At 38.2% G+C, this 17,500-nt stretch overlaps 1 protein-coding gene across 1 annotated transcript in view; it reads left to right on the plus strand.

The window, feature by feature from the left end:
- Positions 1–17,500, plus strand: part of LOC106878942 (semaphorin-2A) — a 447,301-nt gene that overhangs the window by 85,503 nt on the left and 344,298 nt on the right. The window contains exon 2 of the mRNA XM_089356188.1: positions 11,231–11,681. Coding sequence (XP_089212314.1) covers positions 11,528–11,681 — 154 coding nt within the window. The 5' untranslated portion in view covers positions 11,231–11,527. The remainder of the gene's footprint in view (positions 1–11,230; positions 11,682–17,500) is intronic.

Genomic DNA, 17,500 nt, shown 5'->3' on the forward strand with positions numbered 1-17,500 from the left:
ATGGTGATGTGTACTTGATTGGGTGTGTGTGTGTGTACGTGTCAATACTGGAGGAAGAATTAGAGATGAATGTAGTAGCAGTAGTAGTAGTTGTAGTGGTGGTAGTGGTGGTAGTGGACACTCTGCTGTTGTTGTTATTGTTGTTAGGACCCCAGGACAGTCCAGATTGGGTGGGACAAGGCAGACTTGTGATAAAGGCATTACAATCAAGACCATTCTGTCCTTTTAAGGGTCATCTTAAGAAGACATCATCCAATGTGTCCTTCTCAGTTTCAAGATGGTATGGTGTGATTTGAAGGATATGTAGCTGTCATTTTAAGCAGGTCAAGAACCATATACAAACTGATTTTTTTTTTTGTATTGTTCTTGTTGTTTAATCCCTAGATCCCTGATCAAGATTTGCTGCGCTTGAGAAGGTATGTCAGATTAAGTGAAATTGCAGTCGTGACCTGTGCCAGTGACACCTGCCAGGCACACGAGCCAGTGACACATAAAAGGCACCTATGCAGGTGACACGTATGAAACATCCAGTACACTCTCTGGAATGGTTGGCATTAGGAAGGGCATCCAACTGTGGAAACTAAGCTGAATCAGACAGGAGCTTGGTGCAGTTCTCTGGTTTACCAGCTCCAGTCAATGTGTCCTACCCATGCCAGCATGGAAAATGGACACTAAATGATATGAAAAAAAAAATGAGGATCAACAACATCTGTCCATGACCACCATTCGAGCGTGATTGTTGCCAGAGCAGCTGTCTGGCTTCCGTGCCAGTGGCATGTACATAGCACCATTTGAGCATGATCGTTACTAGCGTCGCCTTCCTGGCACTTGTGCTGGCGGCATGTGAAAAGACATTCGAGCGAGATCGTTGCCAGTGCCGATGGACTGGCTCCTGTGCAGGTGGCACGTAAAATACACTATTTTGAGCGTGGCCGTTGCCAGTACCGCCTGACTGGCCTTCGTGCAGGTGGCACGTAAAAGCACCCACTACACTCTCTGAGTGGTTGGTGTTAGGAAGGGCATCCAGTTATAGAAACTCTGCCAAATCAGATTGGAGCCTGGTGTAGCCATCTGGTTCACCAGTCCTCAGTCAAATCATCCAACCCATGCTAGCATGGAAAACGGACGTTAAACGATGATGATGATGATGTCTTAAAGGTGGTCAGCTTGCAGGATTGTTACCACACTGGACGAAATGCTTAGAAGATTTTCATTTGTTTTTATCTCCTAAGTTCCATTTCTTCCATGGCCAATATTTTTCTTCATCTTTTTTTGGTGTCAATAAAATAAATACCAGTCATGAACTGGGGTTGGTGTAACTGACTTATCCCCTCCTTCAGAATTGTTGGCCTTGTGCCAAAATTTGAAACCAAAATCTAGTATTTCATTTTCAAGATGGTGACTGCTATTTCTTGTAGGCTGGATAAGCATTCAGAATCTTCTGATGGAAGTACAGATGATTGTATTGGTAGTGGTGGTGGTGATGTTGGTAGTGTTAATCTGGGCTCTGGAGTCAAAACAAAAAACTTCAACTCCTACTCCTCCACTATTGGCACTTTTGACTCTGACTCCTCTAGTATCGGCGCCTCTGTCTCTGACTCCTCTACTGTTGGCATCTCTGACACTCTGACGCCTCTATGTAATTAAGTGACTATGGTCTACTTCACTGACTCCGACTCCAGCTACCTCTCAATTGTTTCTGACTCCACCACTCCGACCCCCCACGACTCCGACCCCTCATGACTCCGACACCACGACTCCAACCCCCACGACTCCAACCCCCACAACTCCAACCCCCCGCGATTCCAAGCCCCACAACTCCTCCCCCACGACTCTGACCTCCACAACTCCGACCCCCATGACTCCGACCCCCATGACTCCGACTCCCACCCTACAGCCCTGGTGATAAGGATGTTGACTATAGTATTGATGTTGATGGTGGTGATGATATTTAATGATGGTTATAATGCTGCTGATGATGATGATAATGGCTGTGATGGTGATGATGATGATGATGATGAAAGCGACAACAAACAAAAATAGCAGACTCCAGCATATTTCCCTTCTAGGTGGGAATGGTAAAAATATCCCTGCTGAGTAAAGATTAATATAAAAAGGATACGTGGTGGGGATGGATTGTGTGTATGTTTGCATATCTAGGTGGTTTATGTGTATGCGTCTGTGTGTGTATTTTTGTCTGTCTGTGTGTATGTGTGACACAGGAAAGGAAAGAATGTGGTTTAATGTGTGTGTGTGTTATGTGATTATATGTGTATGTATTTTTGTTTATGTGTGTGTGTGTGTGTGTGTGTGTGTGTGTGTGTGGGAGCGAGAGAAAGAAAAAGAACAAGAATGTGGTGTTAGGTATGAATGTGTATACATGTTTATATATGTGTGTATATATGTCTATATATATATATATATATATATATATATATATGAATATGCGTGTCTATATATGTATGTACATGTGTGTATGTATATATATACCTGTGTATGTGAATGTATATTTGTGTATGTATATATGTACATGTGTATGTGAATGTATATGTGTATGTACAGATGAACATGTGTCTGCATGTATATGTGTGTATGTATATATGTACATATGTGTGTATGCATATATGAACATGTGTGTGCATGTATATATGTTTATATATGTACACGTGTCTGTGTATGTATGTGTACATGTGTGTATATAAGTATATATATATATATGTACATGTGTGTGTGTGTATATGTATGTATATATACATGTGTGTGTATATATATATGTATATGTACATATGTGTATGTGTGTATATATATATATATGTACATATGTGTATGTATGTGTTTATTTGTGCTGTAATATTTCAGTAGATGGTAACTTCCCATGTGCATATGTATGTGTCTATATATTTGTACTTTTATATGTGTGTATGTATGTGTGTGTGCGTATGTATGTAACTATGAGGGGCACTACGTTCTTTTTATATAACTATGTGAATGTGTTTCCTTGCATGTGTTGTTTTTATTACTAAATTTTGTCAGACATATGAAGAGGCTGTCCCATCATGTGTGACTCATATTTGGTTAGCTGCAAAAAAATTATGCAGTTTGAATGCATCGCAATAGGGGTTAGGGTTAGGGTTGTGTGGTGATGTTTGCATTTTATTCTATATATGTATATGCTTTTTATATATTGTTTTTTTACATTTTGTTAACTTACTTATTCTCTGCTTTAATTACATTACTGCGCAATTAATTAATTAGTTGACAATTTCATCATGGGTCACACATGCAAAATGTGTGTGTGGAGATGGGGCAGGGTTCGACCCTAACCTTTTATTCAGTACCCCCCACCCTAACCAACCCACCGAGCCAACATGTGCATCATATTTGGAATCTAGTTTTATAGTTGAATGGCAGGAAAGTTGTACAGCCTTGGCCCTGTGGTTAAAGAAGTCCTTTTCGCAATCATGTGTTCGGGAGTTCAATCCCACAGCCTGGTACCTTAGCCAGGTGCTTTATAGTGTATAGTGGCCTTGATGCAGGCCAAGTCTTTTGAATGATATTGGCACAAGTGTGGTTGTGTGGTAATTAGCTTGCTTCCCAACCACATGGTTTTGGGTTCAGTCCCACTGTGTGGCACCTTGGGCAAGCTTCTACTATAGCCTCAGACTGACCAAAGCCTTCTGAGTGGATTTGGTAGCTAGAAACTGAATGTAGTGCATCGTATTTACATGTATATATGTGTGTATGTGTATATATTCGTGTATGTGTGTCTTTGTGCCTCTGTTCCCCACCCCAATCACCGCTTAACAATCAATGTTGGTGTGTTTATGTCCCTGTGATTTAGCAGTTTGGTTGAAGAAACTCATAGAATAAGATCCAGGCTGCAAAGAAAAAAAAAAATAATAATAAATGCTAAGGTCAATTAATTCTGCTAAAATTCTTCAAGGTGATGCCCCAGCATGGCTGTAGTCTCTTGCATGAAACAGGTAAAAAGTAAAAGATAACAGATGGTTAAGGTCATGAGATGGATTGTAGTATGGTTGTGCTCGAGTGGTGGACTTATTCCATACATGAAAGACCAGCTTCAGTGTGGAGGCACATGGCTTCGTGGTTAGGGTGTTGGACTCATGATCATAAGATTGTGGTTTCCATTCCTGTACCAGGTGATGTGATGTGTCCTTGAGCAAAACACTATATATCATGTTGCTCCAGTCCACTCAGCTGTCAAAAAGTGTAATCCTATGTGTTAATCTATGTGTTAATCTGACTCAAGAAGATAACTTTACCATTACCTTTTTTACCTCCACTTCGGTCAAGATTGACCAGGCATCAGCACTTTGCATGTACAGGTCCCTGACCATAACTATAAACATAGGCCCCTTTCCTCAATCACCGGCTTTGTTTCTTTAAAACTTTTTGGAAAATGCATATATTTTTTTAATGAAATTTTCCCAGGATCCATTTTTGAATTTTCCAGAAAGACCTGGAAGCTTCTATGCATGCAAGTCTATCTATTCTATGATATCAGTGCTTATTCTTTGTAAACCCTGACCAAGTAGACCTACGACCAAACACTTTCTAACCATGGCCACCATCTCCTTTTCAAACATAGATACAAGGCCTGGCTGTGTAGTTAAGAAGTTTGCTTTCTGACCACGTGGTTGTGGGTTCAATTCCATTGCATGGAACCTCGGGTAAATGCTTATAAGTGTGGATGTAACTCTGTAGTTGAGAACTTTACTTCCCAACCACATGGCTTCCGGGTTCGGTCACACTGTATGATACCTTGGACTGCTGTCTTCTACAATAGCCCTGGGTTGACCAAAAGCCTTGTGAGTGGACAACGGATGTTAAATGATAATGATGGTGATGATGATGGATGTCTACACACACACACATATATATATATATATATATATATATATATATATATATATATATATATATATATATATGGATGCTAATTGTTTCACCAGTATGTTATGGTGTAATTTGAAAAGGAATTGGCTGCTATTTCTAGCTCTGTTGTTACTTGTGGATAGAGATAGTGACAGCATTGTAGGTGGTGTTGGTGATGATGATGGCAAGAGATGAAAAATGTAAATGTTAGGAGATTTAGCGAGGAGGCGGGGCTTGAATATATTGTCCCGCCTCCTCCCAAAGGTAAGAGAGCTGTGATATGAAATGAAGGGGGGTGGCGGGGGGGGGCAGAGTAAGGGAAACAGGAAGTAAAAGCTTTAATGATATCAGAAGTAGGAGGTATAGAATGAACTTTGGTGGGGAGGATGAACAGATGTGTGGGTATATATGTAAATGTATCTTTGTGTATATGTATATGTATCACACACACACACACACACACACACACTGGCACACTGTCTTGCTCATATAAATAAATATATATAAATAGATATATTTGTGGAGGCACAATGGCCCAGTGGTTAGGGCAGCGGACTCATGGTCGGAGGATCGCAGTTTCGATTCCCAGAACTGGCGTTGTGTGTGTTTATTGAGCAAAAGCACTTAAAGCTTCACGAGGCTCCAGCAGGGATGGTGGCGACCCCTGTTGTACTCTTTTGCCCCAACTTTCTTTCACTCGTTATATTCAACCATATAACTCCTGTAAGGTCTTAAAACATCAGCAACATGTAAATGTATGTTTATATATATATATATATATATATATATATATATATATATACATTACTCTTTTACTTGTTTCAGTCATTTGACTGCAGCCATGCTGGAGCACTGCCTTTCATCGAGCAAATCGACCCCAAGACATATTCTTTGTAAGCCTTACCGAACTGCTAAGTTATGGAGACTAAACACACCGCCATCGGTTGTCAAGCGATGTTGGTGGGGACAAACACAGACACACAAACATATACACACACATACATACATATATATATATATATATATATATATATATATACGATGGGCTTCTTTCAGTTTCCATCTACCAAATCCACTCACAAGGATTTGGTCGGCCCGAGGCTATAGTAGAAGACACTTGCCCAAGGTGCCACACAGTGGGAATGAACCCAAAACAATGTGGTTGGTAAGCAAGCTACTTACCACATAGCCACTCATATATATATATATATATATATATATATTAACAGGCTACACACGCACTTATATGCTTTGTCTTCGCTTCAACTTTCTTCTTCTTATTATTATTTTTGTGTCCTCTTCAGTGGCTCTCTGTCCTACATATCTCCTCTTGTTCTGCTTATTTTATTTCGTCCTAAAATATAAGTGACCAAATATATAGTGTGTCCGTTTAATTCTCTTACTTCAGTCTGCTGCAAATGATTATTTATCATATCTATCATCTCTGGATTTTCCACTGGTGATAAAAATATTCTATTAAAATTACTTGCTGCTCCCACCTACCAGCATAATTTTGTCCTTCTGCCAAAGTGCCTATGTTACAAAACTATATATGTAGATCAAAAGAATTCTGTCATGGAAACAATAATTTTAACAGTGGTAAATTCTGAAATTATAAAAATAACTCTTAAAAAGTGATTGAAATTACTACAATTTTCCATTTGTTTATTTTGTGTTTTTACAAATTTGTTTATATTATAATTTTAATGCAGAACATTAATGTTAATATTGTAATATAGAGTATTAATATTAATCTCTTAGTAGTTGTTATACTAATATTAATAATGTATTAACATTGTATCGTAGGGTACTAGAATTTATATTGTAATAAACGATACTAAAATTAATCATTAGAGTTAGTTCAAATCAATTTAATTCTAGTTCAGCCATTTTAATACTAGAAAGATGAAAGGGTCAGACTCTTAAGGATTTAAGAAATTTTTCATGAATATTGCAATTCAGAAAATCTTATTGATTAATATTAATACCCTTATATGTTAAGATCTCGTTAAAAAAACAAAAACAAAAAACTGTTTCTGTTTGTTGGTTGTTGCTTTATTTATTTATTTATTTTTTTGGTGGTGGTGGTGGTGGGAGCAGGTTAGGTGTCAAGGTATGTAGCCTAGTAGTTATGATATTGCACTCATGATTGTAAGATTGTGGTTTCAATTCCACCGGTTGGTACATTGAGCTCTTGAATAAAACTTAACTTTTCAGCAAAAAAAAAAAAAAACTGAAAGAATAAGTATTGGGCCTAAAAAAAAACAAACAAATTACAGGGATTAATTCACTCGACTAAAAGTTCTGCCCCAGCATGGCCAACGTCTAATGACTGAAACAAGTAATAGATACAAGATAAAACACTTCATTTCACATTGCCGCAGTCCACTCAGCTGTAAATGAATAACACTGCAAGGAACTGGCATCCTGGTTAGCGGGTAATGTTAGGCCAGTTACCATGGAAACAAGGTAACTGGCCCTGGGACTCCTGAAACTCAAGACAGCAATGTCCAGAGGTTGATGATGGAGATGATAAGAGTAGGAAAAATATTCAGTCAGTTTCATCTCCAACGCATTGATGTAACAGTTAAGATAAGTCATAATTATATGACTGTGACCAATGACAACTATATGATTACAGTGATAATCTTTTCTACTCTCGGCACAAGGCCTGAAATTTTTGGGGAGGGAGTGGCCAGTCAATTAGTACTTATTTTATCAACCCCAAAAGAATGAAAGGCAAAGTTGACCTTGGCAGAATTTGAACTCAGAACGTAAAGACAGATGAAATACCACTAAAGATTTCGCCCAGCATGCTAACGTCTCTGACAGCTTGCTGCCTGGCACTGTCTGTAGATATTCTTTTCTACTCTAGGTTCAAGGCTCAAAATTTTTGGGAAGGGAACCCAGTTGATTAGATCGACCCCTGTATGCAACTAGTATTTAATTTATTGATGCCGAAAATATGAAAGGCAAAGTTGACCTCGGCAGAATTTAAATTCAGAACATAAATAAAGACAAACGAAATACCGTGAAGCATTTCGCCCGGCGTGCTGATGTTTCCTATTTCTTTACTGCCCACAAGGGGCTACACCTAGAGGGAACAAACAAGGACAGACAAACGGATTAAGTCGATTATATCGACCCCAGTGCGTAACTGGTACTTAATTTATCGACCCCGAAAGGATGAAAGGCAAAGTCGACCTCGGCCGAATTTGAACTCACAATGTAGCAGCAGACGAAATACCGCTACGCATTTCACCCGGCGTGCTATCATTTCTGCCAGCTCACCACCTCTTGCGGTGATATTATTTATGTAAATATTGAATTGCTGTTTCTCTCAGTTATCATTAGCAACTGAAGGAAACAAAGTAAAATAATAACGATAATAATAATATGTGTAGGAGTAGCTGTGTGGTAAGTAGCTTGCTTACGAACCACATGGTTCTGGGTTCAGTCCCACTGTGTGGCACCTTGGGTAAGTGTCTTCTACTATAACCTCTGGCCGACCAAAGCCTTGTGAGTGGATTTGGTAGACAGAAACTGAAAGAAGCCCATCGTATATATGTATATATATATGTATATATATATATGTGTGTGTGTGTGTGTGTGCTTCTAATATATGTTTGTGTGTCTTTGTTTGTCCCACCAACATCGCTTGACATCTGATGCTGGTGTGTTTACGTCCCTGTAACTTAGCGGTTCAGCAAAAGATACCGATAGAATAAGTACTAGGCTTACAAAGAATAAGTCCTAGGCTCGATTTGCTCGACTAAAGGCAGTGCTCCAGCATGGCCACAGTCAAATGACTGAAACACGTAAAAGAGTAAAAAGGTAGGTAGGGCAGGGATTAAGGAGCAGAAGGTGGTGGCGTGGGGGAGTATCCCCCCCATCCTAGAACAAATGACATGTCTAGCCAGGCTCTGTGGATATTACTGTGATGGCGTTGCCATGGAAAATGGCCAGTGACATTTCACTGCAGTAACCACTCCACCTTGTGTATCTTATTTCTCAGATGTGCTGCAGTTATTCTGATATCATAATGTATTATAAATTATGACAAGTTATTGTAAGTTAAACCAGCTTTGCTTTGGACCCAGTATATAATGATGGCCTTCATAATGATACTCATGTCGTTGTAGATCAAAGAATCCGGAAGAATAATGGACAAAGACTGCAATAAATATTGCTATTCAGCAAGAAATCTTATTTAAAATTGTCTGGATTCTTCCAGTTCCAGATATATGGCAGATCTTATGATATCTCAGTTAATACAAAGCAAAGTTCTCAACCATTCTACTATGCCTGTCTTAATGCTGATCAATCAATTGGTTAATTATAAATAATTACTGGTTAAATTAATGTGGCTGAGTATATTTGTTATGTAATTCTCAGGTCAAATTAGTGTGACATAATATGTAATTAGGCTTTTTCTGCTGAGATCTACTTTGCCTTTCATCCTTTAAAGGTTGATAGAATAAGTACCAGTTGAATACTGGGGCTGATGTAATTAACTTACCCCTCCTTCGAAATTGCTGGCCCTGTGCTAAAATTTGAATCTAATATGTAACTAGGCTAGGCCTTTCAATTACTGTTATAATCTATATAATGGGTTTCTATATAATTTCCCTTTTCTTAATTTCACTCTCAAGGCTTAGTGTATTTGTGGAGGTTATGTTAAAAGACACTTGCTCAATTTTCCATACTGTGGGCTCAAGCCCTGGACATTATAAATGCAAAGTGAACTTCTTGGCTATCCAACCATGTCTGCATTTGTTTACAGTTGGTAAAAGGTGTGACTGTTTCACTTTCCATTACGCTACAAGCTATGAGCTCAACCATGATGTGTGTGTCTCACTTGTTTTCTTCCCCCTTCTGTCTGTCTGTCTATCTTTCTTATACACACACACTCACTCACACATGCTCACAGACATTCGTTTACACACTAGAACGGTTCAGGCACTGAAATCATTGATTGTCCTCCAAGACTGCTGCTATTTGAGCTCAAATGATGCTGTTTATAAAAACAAAAATAGAACAAAAAATAAAGTTTAAAAAAAAATATGAAAAATAAATTACAAGTTGTTGTTCTTAAGTGTCTGAACATCTGAGAAGATTTATTTTTAATATAATTATAATTTTTTCAGAATATTTTGATTGATTATTTATAGATTCTGTAAAGATGAGGTTAATAACCTGAAAAATCATATCATTATAAACAGGCGCAGGTATGACTGTGTAATTGAGGAGCTTGCTTCCCAACCACATGGTTTCGGGTTCAATCCCACTGCGTGGCATCTTGAACAAATGTCATCTGCTATAGGCCCTAGTTGACTAGAGCCTTGTGAGGGGATTCAGTAGAAAGAAACTGAAAAAAAGCCCATCGTGTGTGTGTGTGTGTGTAACATTGTGTTGTTCCCCCACAGCTTGACAACCCATTTGGGTTTTTATTCTTTCATTCTTTTATTTGGTTGTCACTTGACTGCGGCCATGCTGGAGCACTGCCTTTAGTCGAACAAATCAACCCTAGGACTTGTAAGCCTAGTACTTATTCATTATAAGCCTAGTAGTTATTCATTATAAGCCTAGTACTTATTCATTATAAGCCTAGTACTTATTCATTATAAGCCTAGTACATATTCTATCGGTTTCTTTTGCTGAACTGCTAAGTTACGAGGACATAAACACACTAACATCGGTTGTCAAGTGATGGTGGGAGTAGGGGCAAACACAGATACATATATACATATGGTCAGCAAACTGGATAAAATACTTTGTGGCATTTCATCCATCTTTATGTTCTGAGTTCAAATTCAACTGAAGTTGACTTACCTTTCATCCTTTCAGGGTCGACAAAATAAGTACCAGTTTGGCACTGGGGTCAATGTGATTGATTTATCCCTCTGCCAAACTTACTAGCCATGCACCAATATTCAAAGCCAATATTTTAAGGGAAATTTTTTTCGTTGTTTCTGAAGATTTTAATCCTTTTGTTACTGTATTTATTTTGTGTTTCTTTCAATTAATTTTAAATATAACAAAGAATTTAGTAAAATCATTTAGCTAGTGTTAGGAACATAAATTGTGACTAAGGTTTGGTGGAAGATTCTAATGCAAAATTTATGTAAAAAAGACCTTTGTACTACAAAGCCAGAGCCAGTTTTGGCCGGGTTGGTATCCGAAGGGCTTAAGGCTAAAACCATCTTTCCTTCATAGCATTCGTGTTTTTTTTTTCTGTTATTTTCTTTCCATGTTTGTACTATATTTCCTTTCATTCAAGCCGATCTCAACTTCATTCTTTATTCCTTTTTCTGTTTTTCTCTTCTACTTCCAGCTGGGACAGGATCCAAAGTTGTACCTGCACTTTTTTGAAGGGATATCTACCTGTGTTCGTAAACCTTACTCCTAGTGACTGAAATGTGCTGAATATTAAATTCTTCGCTGAGATTAGACAGTCTCTCTTCAATTAAAAAAAAGAAATATATATATATATATATACATATATATATATATATATATATATATATATACATATATATATATATATATATATATATATATATATATATAGAAAATTTTTCTCCTTTCTTTCTTACACACTCCTTGCCTGGCAGCGTGGCCATCCACCACAATGTCAAGGATTGCTATAGATTTAAACTATAACCTGCTGGTACATTTGTTACCAGCAGCGAGGTCCTTAAGGACTACGACTTTCTTACTTTTCACAATATTTGGATTAAATGTATGGACATTAGATATTTGTGAACCTCATTTGACGTTAAAAGGTAAGCAGAAATATCTTCTTTTTTTTTTTTTTCTATAACATCTTTCAAGTCTATACTTGTATACAGATTGGTTTTCATGTATTTATTATATGCAGCTGGTGTTGTTTTACTATCTGTGTGTTGTGCCAAACTGCTTAAGTTATGGAGACATAAACACACCAGCATCAGTTGTCAAGCAACAGCGGGGTTAAAAAAACGCTCCACACACACACACACACACATATATATATACATATATATGAAGGGCTTCTTTCAGTTTCCATCTACCAAATCCACTCACAAGGCTTTGGTCAGCCCGAGGCTGTTCTAGCAGACGCTGCATAGCCCAAGTTGCCACGCAATGGGACTGAGCCTGGAACCATATGGTTGAAAAGCAAGCCACACATATATTATATATATCATCATCATCATTTAACGTCTGCTTTCCATGCTGGCATAGGTTGGAGAATTTAACTGGGGACTGGCAAACCAGATGGCTACACTAGGCTCCAATCTGATCTGGCAGAATTTCTACAGCTGGATGCCCTTCCTAACGCCAACCACTCCAAGAGTGTAGTGGGTGCTTCTCACATGCCACCGGCATGAGGGCCAGCCTGGCAGTATAGGCAACGGCCATGTTCAAATGGTATTTTTTTACGTGCCACCTGCATATATAATGTATATATTTCATCGACCAGGATGTATAACAACTGGTCTTTATATTTATCCTTTATCTTTGGACACTAAACTCTGCTTGCGAAGACCTGTTGGGGCAAGTGAAATAAAAATCGTAATTGAACCATACTCGTTGACTGGCACCTGCGCCAGTGGAGCACTAACAGCACTGTCCGAGCGTGTTCATTGCCAGAGCAGCTGTCTGGCTTCCATGCTAGTGGTCCGTAAATAGCACCATTTGAGCGTAATCGTTACCAGCGTCGCCTTCTAGAACTTGTGCTAGTGGCACGTTAGAAAATAATTTGAGTGAGGTCGTTGCTAGAGCCGCTGGACTGGCTCCCATGCAGGTGGCACGTAAAAAAACACCATTTTGAGTGTGGCTGTTGCCAGTATTGTGTGACTGACCCTTGTGCCGGTGGCATGTAAAAGCACCCACTACACTCTTGGAGTGGTTGGTGTTAAGAAGGGCATCCAGCTGTAGAAACTCTGCCAGATCAGATTGGAGCCTGGTGCAGCCTTCTGGCTTGCCAGTCCTCAGTCAAATCGTCCAACCCATGCTAGCATGGAAAGCGAACGTTAAACGATGATGATGATGAATGATGTATATCTGTGTTGTCTTTGTGGCAGCATTAAAGAAGAGAAGTGTTTATATAACAAATGTTTTAGTGTAAACTGCTTCTCGTTTCCTGATATTGATTTCACATTCAACAAACACTGAACAACATTATGCCAAAACAATGCTGACCGACACTTCACCGAACAAAATAATGCTGACCAGCACAACACTGACCGATAATATATTGACCTACAAAATAATGAATGTCACAACACTGAACAATACAATGCTAAACTGACCAACAAATGGAGACAGACTAATCATTTGCAGTTCATCAGATCAATTATTGAATGTATAAAATGATTTATTAAAGAATAATTCTCGTAACTATAACCTTGTAGACTGATCACATATTATCCAGAATATATTTCATTTCTATTATAGCCTTTTGTTGTTATTTAGCACATACCCCCTTCAACCCCCCCCCATCCCCATGCTTCCTATCCAACAAAATTTGAATTGAATTTGCAGACTCTTGTTAGTGATGTGGCAGCTGTGACCATCATCACATTTCTCTTTTTATTTTTCACTCATAGTGTATCTAAAATTACATTATACATCATCATCATCAGGCGTAGGAGTGGCTGTGGGTGTGGTAAGTAGTTTGCTTACCAACCACATGGTTCTGGGTTCAGTCCCACTGCGTGGCACCTTGGGCATGTCTTCTACTATAGCCTCGGCCCGAACAATGCCTTGTGAGTGGATTTGCTAGATGGAAACTGAAAGAAGCCCATGTGTGTGTATATGTTTGTGTGTCTGTGTTTGTTCCCCCAACATCACTTGATCGAGAGTGGTGTGTTAACCTCCCCACAACTTAGCGGTTCGGCAAAAAACAAAGACCGATAGAATAAGTATTAGGCTTACAAAGAATAAGTCCTGGGGTCGATTTGCTCGACTAAAGGCGGTGCTCCAGCATGGCCACAGTCAAATGACTGACACAAGTAAAAGAGTAAAAAGTATAAGAGTATCATCATCATCATCATCTTTTATCATCTGTTTTCCATGCTGGCATGGGTTGGACGGTCTGACCAGAGCTGGCAAGCAAGAGAGCCGCACAACAGGAGAGCATGCTAACAATTCTTTTCTACACTATGCACAAGGCCCGGAATTTTGGGGGAGGTGGCCAGTCGATTAGATCTACTCCAGTACGCAACTGGTACTTAATTCATCAACCCCGAAAGGATGAAAGGCAAAATCGACCTAGGCGGAATTTGAACTCGGCTTACTGCCTTAACATCAATCATCTTAGCAATAATGAAGTAGTCGAAGAAAGTCTTAACTATAAAGGAGGAATGAAGCTGAAAGTGGAGATTCCAAATAGCAAATTGGTGAGACGATAATAGGTTGTTAAATCTATTTTTGCTCCTTAAGATGTCAAACATATTGTTTTGTTTTTATTTTGTCTAAACATTATCAGCTATTTGGTTGTTTGACTTCTTTTTGTCAGTTTATTGAAATTACGGCAATGTTTTACATAATGTCTACAAGCAGCTGGAATAAATTTGTACAATTCTTGTATTTATCGTGAAAAATTTCTCTGTCTTGGATTTATCTATGGTAACCTTAGCAGTAGAATTAAAAAAAGAAAATAAATAAGATACAAAAATAAAAAAGATGGTTCCACTCAAGAACATGAAGAAATGAATCCCAATTATTTAGAGAGAGAGAAAGAGAGAGAGAAGGGGATTATATATTTTTCATTTAAAAATGATCAATGATTGATTATGTTGTGGTTTAATTGTAATTCAGAAACATATTTGCAGTAAGCAAAATGTTATATCATGTTAGTTTTAATAAGACAACAATAAGAAACATTTAATTCTTTTATGCGTTTAATGTCAAGTATTCACCATGAGAAATTAATAAGATTTTCTGCTTACAGAAAATGAATAATATTAGGAAATCTAAAATGATTAATTGAATAATTATAAATACACACCCACACACTCACACATACATATAAATATGTTGCCATCCATTTACATCTGTTTCTATGTGCTGGCATGAGTTAGATGAATTGTCATAATTTAACTCAGTTCTTATTTAGAGTTATTGCCCTATTAGATGGATCAGAGTAGAGGCGCAATGGCCCAATGGTTAGGGCAGCGGACTCGCGGCCATAGGATCGCGGTTTCGATTCCCAGACTGGGCGTTGTGAGTGTTTATTGAGCGAAAACACCTAAAGCTCCACGAGGCTCCGGCAGAGGATGGTGGCGAACCCTGTTGTACTCTTCCACCACAACTTTCTCTCACTCTTACTTCCTGTTTCTGTTGTGCCTGTAATTCAAAGGGCCAGCCTTGTCACACTGTTTCACGCTGAATCTCCCCCGAGAACTACGTTAAGGGTACACATGTCTGTGGAGTGCTCAGCCACTTGCACGTTAATTTCACGAGCAGGCTCTTCCATTGATCAGATCAATTGGAACCCTCGACGTCGTATACGATGGAGTGCCAACAACAACAGCAAGATGGATCAGAGGACCATGTCTGGCACATAGGTGCACAGGATCGGTTGTGTGATGAAGAGATTAGTTTTTCTGTCGCAGGGTTCATTCCCACTGCATGGCACCTTGGGCAAGTGTCTTCTACTACAGGCTTGGACCGATTAAAACCTTGCAAGTGGATTTGGTAGTTGAAAGGATGAAAGGCAAGGTCAGCCTCGGTGGAATTTGAACTCAGAACGTAGCAACGAGCGAAATACCACTAAGCATTTTGCCTGGCGAACTAACAATTCTGCCAGCTCGCCACCTTAATAATAATAATAATAATAATAATAATAATAATCCTTTCGACTAAAGGCACAAGGCCTGAAATTTTGGGGAAGGGTCTCTGTGATTATATAGACCCCACTGGTTCTTAATTTATCAACTCCGAATGGATAAAAGGTAAAGTCGACCTCGACAGAATTTGAACTCAGAACATGGTGATGGGCAAAATACTGCTAAGCATTTCGCTCAGCATCCTAACAATTCTGCCAACTCATTGCCTTGATGATACTATATAATGCTGGTTCAGTGGCCTTTTACTCTAGAGTTGCCCACAGTATGCGGCAGTAATTTCTTCAGATTAGTCAGAATTGGTCTGGATCTTGTATTAAAAAAAAAAAGCAGTCACAGACTCTGGAAATTCCAGCAAAGCACACCGCTTCGCTGTCTTGAACAAACTCCTGCCCTACTGCATTCTACTTTTTCTTTTGAATACTCCTTCCTTGGATGGTTACACAATAGCTTATACACACATGCACATACATATATTTAATTATATACACTCACACATATATATATATATATACCTTTATGTGTGTTCAACAGTGCTGTAAAGCAGTAGACTGAATTATAAGTCGGAAGTAGATTTGTTTTTTTCTTTTGTTTGTTTTCCAATTTTACTGTCACATAATTTCACTGTGTATATATAAACTACCTACTTAAACACATCTAAAAATACAAATGATATACATACAAACACACAACACATGAACTAAACGCACGCACACATGCTAATGTCGACACATACCTACGCAGAAAAATTTATTTGTGTAACAACAGGAAATTCTTGAACTTCATGATAAAAGACCCTTACCTCATCAGCTATGCACACATACATATGCATACACATATATACAAGAAGACTGGTAATCACACACATGTTATATACAGACATTGTATATGTACACATTAACACATACACATGTACACACATATATATGTGTGTGTATATGTGTAATTTCCTCTGTTTAAAGTTAGCAACAAATTAAATGTTAGTCATACATGTACCCACTGTGGATGTATAATGACTGAGATGGCGGTCCTCTGATGTCACCGGTTCGTGTGTGCATGTGTATATATATATATATATATATATATATATATATATATATATACACATCCGTATGAGTGAGTGTGTGGTATTTTTGCCGATGGGGTCAGTGGTAAGTGTGCGTATGAAAGGTTACAAATTACATTAGTCATTTTCGTATTCCATTCGCCTGTGTTTATAACTCACCCCGTGTGTGTATGCATGTATATATACATACATAGTGTATATATATATATATATATATATATATATATATATATATATATATATATATACACTATGTGTGTGTGTGTTGAAGACATTATAAGCACTAACTTGGCACAGAAAAAGAACAGGCGATCTGACAAAGGAAACTGGTGCCAGACATTCTATTTTGTAATTAGTAACCTGGTCATATATCATGCTGTACACACACACACATATATATGTGTATATATATATATATATGTATACACACACATATAGAGATTCATGTCGCGTCAGATATATTATTTCTTTTTCTGTTCCAAGTCAGTGTTTATAATGCCTTGTATCAGTTGTATTTAAAATCTTGGCTGTTAGTTTTGAATAAGAACGTGTGTGTGTGTGTGTGTGTGTGTGTGTGTGTGTGTGTTAGCAGAACTGCAAGAATTTGGTGGTTTCTCTATTCTGTGTAAATTTAAGCCATTCTATGACTACCACTCTCTTTTGCTATAGGTATAAAAATGGCACATTTCTGATATTTGATCTAATC

The sequence above is a fragment of the Octopus bimaculoides genome, chromosome 8, assembly GCF_046866305.1.
Source record: "Octopus bimaculoides isolate indiv1 chromosome 8, ASM4686630v1, whole genome shotgun sequence".
Lineage (NCBI taxonomy): Eukaryota > Metazoa > Mollusca > Cephalopoda > Octopoda > Octopodidae > Octopus > Octopus bimaculoides.